At 35.6% G+C, this 8,480-nt stretch overlaps 1 protein-coding gene across 2 annotated transcripts in view; it reads left to right on the top strand.

The window, feature by feature from the left end:
- The window catches only part of MMUT (methylmalonyl-CoA mutase), a 36,852-nt gene that overhangs the window by 1,322 nt on the left and 27,050 nt on the right, over nt 1-8,480 (top strand). For both annotated transcript variants that reach the window (XM_008691815.2, XM_008691814.2), the window contains exons 2-3: nt 2,053-2,477; nt 3,733-4,100. In XM_008691815.2, the coding sequence (XP_008690037.1) occupies nt 2,093-2,477; nt 3,733-4,100 (753 nt within the window). In that variant the 5' untranslated portion in view covers nt 2,053-2,092. The remainder of the gene's footprint in view (nt 1-2,052; nt 2,478-3,732; nt 4,101-8,480) is intronic.

Here is an 8,480-nt window from a genome sequence, read left to right as displayed (position 1 = left end):
TTTCACTGAATACTTTTTTGAGCCTATTTCCTTTTTAAAGAAACTATGCGTAACATTTTAAATTTGACTTATGCGTAATATATTTACAGATAAGTGCACATATCACAATTGCACAGTTTGACGAATTTCCACAAACTGAGTACATCTTCATAATTAGCATTTGGATCAAGACCATCACCCCAAAGCTCCTCTCCTTTTCTGTACCAGCCACCATAAGTAACCACTCTTCTGACTTCTGACATTAAAGATTATTATTATTTTTTTAAGATTTTATTTATTTATTTATTTGACAGAGAGTGACAGCTAGTGAGAGAGGGAACACAAGCAGGGGGAGTGGGAGAGGAAGAAGCAGGCGCCTAGCAGAGGAGCCTGATGTGGGGCTCGATCCCAGAACGCTGGGATCACGCCCTCAGCCAAAGGCAGATGCTTAATGACTGAGCCACCCAGGCACCCCTAAAGATTAGTTTTGTCTGTTTCCTAAATATATTTTAATAGCTCCGTGAAATTCTATCACTTGTATATACTATTCACTTGTTCCTACATTGTTAGACATTGAAGATGTTTCTAAATTTTCTTTATTACAAGTAAAACTTAGGAAACATGTATTTTTATGTAGTAACTTTCCCAGGAGTGTTGTTCCTCAGTGGAGTGGCATAATCCGTTCTGACACTTTTTATTTGTACTACCAGTTTGCTTTCCAAAGTAGTAAAGGCAGTTAGTATTCCCACCAGTAGTTTATGACTTTTGTTTCACAATCCACTAACAAGTGGATTATTTTTCTTTAAGCTTCTTTAAATTGGTAAGTAAGAGATGGTATGGAAAATACAATTTTAAGCTCACTTTACTTGTTGCTTTATATATTAGATGGCATGATGAATATATAATAAAATTTTGCATCTCAAAATCTTTTAAAATACTAGGCTCTATATGTTGAGGCTTTATGACTCTGATGTATATTTAGTAATTCAGATGAAGAGTGGAATTTTAAGCTTCTTTATTTCCTTTATTTCTCTGGATCTTAATTTCTAAATATGTTATATATGTATATATAAAAATTTTATATACTTGTATTTGTATAAATATAAACTACGTCTTAAATATATTTTATATAAACATAAAAAATTGTGTTCTAATATATTGTAGTGTGGGAGATGACATATGTGTAAACAGAGAAACAGTGCTGTGGTATGGATTACTGAAGAGCTCATTTAGCCCAGCTTGTGAGTTCAGGGAGAGGCTGTGAGTATATTGTTTAAAGGCAAGGACTCTCAAACCTAGTGCTGCCTATGGTTTAAATGCTTGCTCTTCTGTGCCTCAGTTTCCTCAGCTGTAAAGTGGGGATAATATTAGTACTTGTCTTGGTGGTGTTGTGTGGATTAAAATTGCTACTCTGTGTAAAGTCCTTACAGCAGTGCCTGGCACGTAGAAAGCCCTGTGTATTGGAGATGATGCCTTAGCTACATTAGCCAAAGAAGAACATTCTAAGTAGATGAGCAAGAGCAAGTCACAGAACTTTGATATATGCAGGGAGCTGTAGGTTATCCAGTATTTCTAGACCAAAATGTGTAGAGGACAAAAGCAGTGATGAGTCTGAGAGATGCAGAGATCAGGTCATAGAGGCTTTGAATGCCTATTTGTCTTGTTCACCACTTTTTTCTCCAGCACCCAACACAATGCCTGTCATAAAATAGGTGTAAAAATATTTTCAATGAAAAAATTAGGAGGCTGTATTTTATCCTCTACATAATGCAGAACCTTTGAAAAATCTTAAGTGAAGTGTGACGTGATCATATTTGCATTGGCGTCAGTGTGTAGCATGGATTAGAGGACCTAAGGCTGGCCAGTAAAACTAGCTAAAAAGTATTGAGGAAGAAGACTAGAACAGTGATAGTGGTTGTGGAGAAGAGGGGCCGAAGTTATAAAATATCAGGTATAGGAACCAGAAAAGGAGAAGAGATGAAATAATACTAAAATACTGCTTTTGTTCCCTTTTCACCAATAGTTCCCATTTTGCCTTTTGTAAATACATATATACTCTGCTTCTTTTTCTAGGCCAGTTCTAGTTCCTTTTGAGTGTTTTTCATGCTCCATCATGTTGAGGGCTAAGACTCGGCTTCTTTTGCTTTCACCACACCACCTGAAGCAGCTCAAAGAGTCACCAGGATCCAGGCTTATACGGCGGCGACTTCTGCATCAGCGACAACCCCTTCACCCAGAATGGGCTGCCCTGGCTAAAAAGCAGTTGAAAGGCAAAAACCCAGAAGACTTAATATGGCACACTCCAGAAGGGATCTCCATAAAGCCTTTATATTCTAGCAGGGATACCAAGGACTTCCCTGAAGAACTTCCAGGAGTGAAGCCATTCACACGTGGACCATATCCCACCATGTACACCTTTAGGCCCTGGACCATCCGCCAGTATGCTGGTTTTAGTACTGTGGAAGAAAGCAATAAGTTCTATAAAGACAATATTAAGGGTGAGATTTTAATTCAACACATAATATTTATAATCAAACATACATTTCCTGTTCTTGACTTCTTTTGAAGGGAGACTGGTTAATCTCTATAAAGAGACTGGTTAATCTCTGTAAAGATGTACTTTATAATTTTGTAGTCAAGGCTATGCTCTGAAAAAGAATGTTTTTTCAACTTCAGTGGTCAAAAGGATGGGTGAGCCACATTAAGGTGCTAAATTCTTGAATGCCAACAATTAACATGTAGGTTATGGGGGCATCTGGGTGGTGCAGTCAGTTGAGCATCAGACTCTTGGTTTTGTCTCAGTTCGTGATCTCAGGGTCTTGAGATCAAGCCCTGTGTCGGTCTCTGCACTCAGTGTAGAGTCTACTTAAAAAAGACTCTCTCTCTCTCTCCCTCTGCACCTCCCCCACTCAAATAAATAAATAAATTCTAAAAAAACACATGCATATTATGTAAAAGGAATTAGGTGAAGTTGTGTGATAACAACAGACCTTGGCTTTTTCTTTGAGAAGCTTTATCAAGCTAGGAATTGAAGGGGAAAACGGTTTAAAAGATGCCCAAATAAACTAATAAAAAAATGATAATGTACAAATATATTTAGTGCAGTCTGGCATTTGTGTCTTTGAAAATTATATTAAGTACTATTTCTTCTGTCTGGTTTGTATTAAAATCATATTGTTTGAATGCTAAATTTGAGGATTTGTAAATTTATATTGCTCATCGAGTATTGATCTTATATTTAGTCTAGACTATTTTAGTTTTTTGCCTGTCAGTTTCCCAGAATATTTGAATAGCAGGACACCTTGTTATGACCATATTAAATATAAAAACAAAAATAAGCATGCAGATATTAAGTTATGTAAACTATTTGTAAATAGCCAAATCTTTACATGAATCTTAAAAAATATTTCTACCTGAAATTGTTAAGATAAGGGCAAAATAGGTGAAGGGGATTAAGAGGTACAAACTTTCAGTTATTAAAAAATGCTAGGATAAAAAAAGTCCTCAGACATGAGATAAGTCAGATGTTTTATTCTTTCTGTTCTGCAACTCACTTTATGCATTTTACCACATGGGAAACAGCTTAGGAAATGAAGTATCTTTATTTAATTTTTTTGACATGTGTGAGCATAAAAATGTCTGTTATAAAAGTATGCAATGATGAGATAAATCAACACTTTTAGTAGTGTTAATGTATCAGTTTACTTTGATGCCAGACTCCTTAATCCTAATTGTTTTTCTTTATGTATTTAGCTGGTCAGCAGGGATTATCAGTTGCCTTTGATCTGGCAACACATCGTGGATATGATTCAGACAACCCTCGAGTTCGTGGTGATGTTGGAATGGCTGGAGTTGCTATTGACACTGTGGAAGATACCAAAATTCTTTTTGATGGAATTCCTTTAGAAAAAATGTCAGTTTCCATGACCATGAATGGAGCAGTTATTCCAGTTCTTGCAGCTTTTATAGTAACTGGAGAAGAACAAGGTGTACCTAAAGAGAAACTTACTGGTACAATCCAGAATGATATATTAAAGGAGTTTATGGTCAGAAATACTTACATTTTTCCTCCAGAACCATCCATGAGAATTATTGCTGACATCTTCCAATATACAGCACAGGTATTTTCTGCTTTACTTCTTTGGATGTAAGAATTGTTATAAAATATCATAACCTAATTTGAATTTGATAAGTGAGTCTGAATAATAGTTTTAGTATAAAGTCAGAGTATGGGTTTTATGTGTATGTGTGTTAGTTTGTATTTTTTTGCTTTTAATGTACTCATTTTATACTCTTGTTATCTATAAGAATCTGGGCATTAGACATTTACTGTATTTTCTTTATTAAAATTTTTATCTTCTAGTAATTGTTAGAATCAAGGAGGTCTCATAATTTATACTTTTTTCTTTCTTTCCAGAGTTCATATTAAGTTTTGAAGTATACAGTGGTGTCAGATATTTGGGGATCAAAATATCAGCTTAATAAGATATCACTTGTATCTGCATCTACAGTGAGGTCCCTGGTATTTCACCCCTGAATTAGGTTCATCTTCCTCATCAGAGTGGTGGGAAAAGAAGGATCTTATAGTGTTCCTATGTTAGTAGCAGTCCCTCCACAGAGAAACATGAAACTTCATCTTCCTATGAGTAATTAATATGTATTTTCCCCCATCACTCACACTTTGCTCTTTGCTGGCAATGCTCTCCTTCTCTTAACCTGCCTTAAAGTTAGACTATGTTATTTCATGGTAAAGGGCCAATCTCTCCTCCACCATGAAATCTTTTTTTTTTTAATCTCTTTTACTTCTTACAATTGCTGTTGTCTCAGAACTCTTGCAAGCATTGCTTACTCTCCTCATTGATATTCAGCCTTTACACTTGGCAATTTACTTTCTTCTCATAGATCCCATTCGCCTATGTGAACTGTATTGTACAGAATTGTAAATTTTTATCCCCCTTTTCAATTTCAAGAACATATGCACATGATTACATTTAGCAGCATACACAAATAGCAGTAGCTTAAACTAAATAGGAGTCGATTGTCTTTCATCTGAAAGAAGTTGAAAAGTAGGCTGTCAAGAGCTTGGTTGTATGGTAGCTCCGTAGTCATTAGGGTTCCAGTCTCCTGTAATCTTGCTTGTCCTCTATTGTTACTATGCCAGCTTTTGGTTGAGGAAGTGGATGGGCTAGATGTATTTATTGGAGGGGGGATAGACCCAGCTTCTCTGATTTAAGGTAAATTTCCAGAAGGAAGAAACCCTAATCCCACTTGTATTTCAGTGGACACTCATAGTAGTGAGAGAAGATTGGAAATATAGTCCTTGTACAGTGGCAGTCTGCATTTATGGTTCAGGTATTAAAGGAGGAGAGTGGAGAATTGAGTAGCAATTTGTACAGTTTGTGATGTTACGTACTTGGGTATTTCACCTTTTTTTTTTTTTTAGTTATAAAGTTTGATTGTAAAGATCAAGCAGTGGTTATTGGTCAAACCAATCCACATTAATAGCTTTGAAATGTGCAGACAATAGTTCTTAAATAAAGGTGACAAATACCAATCAGATTCTTATAACACTGTTCAGGATCTAAGTAAACGTGATTCTGGACATAATTCAATCCATAAGCCTAACTGAATGATAGTTATCATCAATAATTAAACGAAAGGCATAATTTTCCAAATCACTTTTAGTTTAACAGAATAAATTCTAGCTTTTTTAAAGTCTAAAGCTACAAAAAATTCAAAGCAATCTAACTATTTTTCTACCTGAGATCAAAACAAGTTTCTTTTTTCCTATGTAAATATAATTCTTGACATTGAGGTAAATCTGAATTCACGTAATATACTTTGTCAAACTTTTCCAAAAAATTTTAAGCCCTGCTTTAGAGAGAAATTCTCATGTTACACATACATATTTACATATTTTTTCTTCAAAGGCTAATGACAAATTTATGAGGTTAAAGGCACGTAATGGGACCATGATACTACCAATATGTGAAAATAAATAGTCATTCATTTATACAAAGTGCAATATGAAGTGGGATCACTGTCTATGTACATACACAAATCACCAAACGTTCAGAAACTAAGCCCACTTTGAGAAAAGTTATTCTGTTATTTTGGAGCAGAGGTTGCCAAGTTGTGATGTATAACAAAAATAGTGTGTATAAAAGCTCCAGGGCATTTCACCTTTTTGAAAGCTCCTAATGTCATCTTTAAGCTCAACATTGCTTTGTATAATCCTTCACATAAGTGATAAAAGTGCTAGTTTCATATACTGATCTAATAATGTTATACTGACATACTTTGTAAACTGTCAACTTCTATATTTTTAAAAATATTTTAATTGTAGCAAAATATGCATAACAGAAAATCTACCATCTTCACTGTTCTGCAGTGTACAGGTCAGTGGCATTAAGTATACTCACACTGGTGTGCAACCGTCACCACCATCCGTCTCCAGAACTCTTTGCATCTTGCGGAAATGAAAATCTGTACCCGTTGAGTAATAACTTCCCATCCTCCTCTCCCTCCAGCTCCTGGAAACTATCTTTCCACTTCCTATCTCTGTGAATTTGACTACTTTAGCTACTTCGTATAAGGGGAATCATTCAATATTTGTCTTTCTGTGACTGGCTTATTTCACGTAGCACAGTGTCCTCAAGGTTCATCCATGTTGCACGATGTGTCAGAATTAACCTTCTTTTTAAGGCTGAATATAATATTGCAATATTCCAGTATTTCTATTATTTTAAAAGAAATTCTGCTGTTAAATTCCTCTTTGTGAGAAACACCTGTTTGTTTTATTGCTTCTTATTTATAAACTCTACATATATTCAAGTAGTCTTTCAATTCCATGTAATTCAATCCCCTTGTTGTTTTTGCGATGGAACATTTTTCAAGCGCTTTTGGTTAATTATAAATAAAATATTCAAAAATGTAAATTACAGATTACAGAAAATACAGTAGCATATGTTAGCGACAACAAGTAACACTTTTTGAATGCTTACTGCATACTAGCATAATGCTAAGTGGTTTAGGTGTATCATTTCATTTAATCCTGCAACTCTGTGAGGAAGGCATAATTATTATCTCTATTTTATACTTTAGAAAACCAGGGAATAACAAGGGTGAGAAACTTGCCTAAAGTCATATGGCTAGTTAAGTGACACAGCTAGACTTTGAGCATTCTGACTCTAGAGCCCATGTTCTTAATTACCATATTGAGTTTCAATGATTTAGTTTTTATTATTTTATGTTGGGCCAACTCTTGGGAAGGATAATAATTTGGGGGCTTGGCAGAATATATGTGATATGTACCCTACCTAATAAAAAGTTTTAGGAGAATGGTGGAAATGCCATCTTCTTCTTTTTAATCTTTTTTTAAAAATTTTTAAAGTAATCCCTGTACCCAATGTGGGGCTCAAACTCACAACCCCAAGTTCAAGAGTCACATACTCCTTCCACTGAGCCAGCCAGGTGCCCCCTGAAATGCCATTCTCTTAGTGATTTTGGTAGAAAAAGCCTGACTGGGATATGCTTAGCATTAAATGTCATGCTAAGTGAAATAAATCAGTCAGAGAAAGACAATTGTATGATCTTGCTGATATGTGGAATTTAAGAAACAAAACAGAGGATCATAGGGGAAGAGGGAAAAAATAAAGCGACGAAATCAGAGGGAGACAAACCATAAGAAACTCTTAAGCATAGGAAACAAACTGAGGGTTGCTGGAAGGGAGAGGGGTAGGAGAATGGGGTAACTGGGGGATGTACATTAAGGAGGGTGTGTAATGTAATGAGCACTGGGTATTATATAAGACTGATGAATCACTGACCTACCTCTGAAACCAATAATACATTATATTTTAATCAAATTTAAATAAAAATAAATTTTAAAAAATGTCACAGTAAATCTAATTGAAATCTTTGATTTTTAAAAATTTTTTTATTATATTATGTTAGTCACCATACAGTACATCCCTAGTTTTTGATGTAAAGTTCGATGATTCATTAGTTGTGTATAACACCCAGTGCACCATGCAACACGTGCCCTCCTTACTACCCATCACCAGCCTATCCCATTCCCCCACCCCCCTCCCCTCTGAAGCCTTCAGTTTGTTTCTCAGAGTCCATAGTCTCTCATGCTTCATTCCCCCTTCTGATTACCCCCCCTTTCTTTATTCCTTTCTTCCCCTACCGATCTTCCTAGTTCTTATGTTGCATAGATGAGAGAAATCATATGATAATTGTCTTTTTCTGCTTGACTTATTTCACTTAGCATTATCTCCTCCAGTGCCGTCCATGTTGCAGCAGATGTTGAGAACTCGTTCTTTTTGATAGCTGAGTAATATTCCATTGTATAAATGGACCACAACTTCTTAATCCAGTTATCTGTTAAAGGGCATCTTGGACTATGGACTATGAGAAACAAACTGAGGGCCTCGGTGGGGGGGGGGGGATTGGGATAGACCAGTGATGGGTAGTAAAGGAGGGCACGTGTTTACATG

This window comes from Ursus maritimus, unplaced genomic scaffold (assembly GCF_017311325.1).
Source record: "Ursus maritimus isolate PB19 unplaced genomic scaffold, ASM1731132v1 scaffold_29, whole genome shotgun sequence".
In the NCBI taxonomy this organism is placed as follows: Eukaryota; Metazoa; Chordata; class Mammalia; order Carnivora; family Ursidae; genus Ursus; species Ursus maritimus.
Note: the sequence above shows the minus strand (reverse complement) of the source record. Positions and strands in the feature narration are given on the sequence as shown.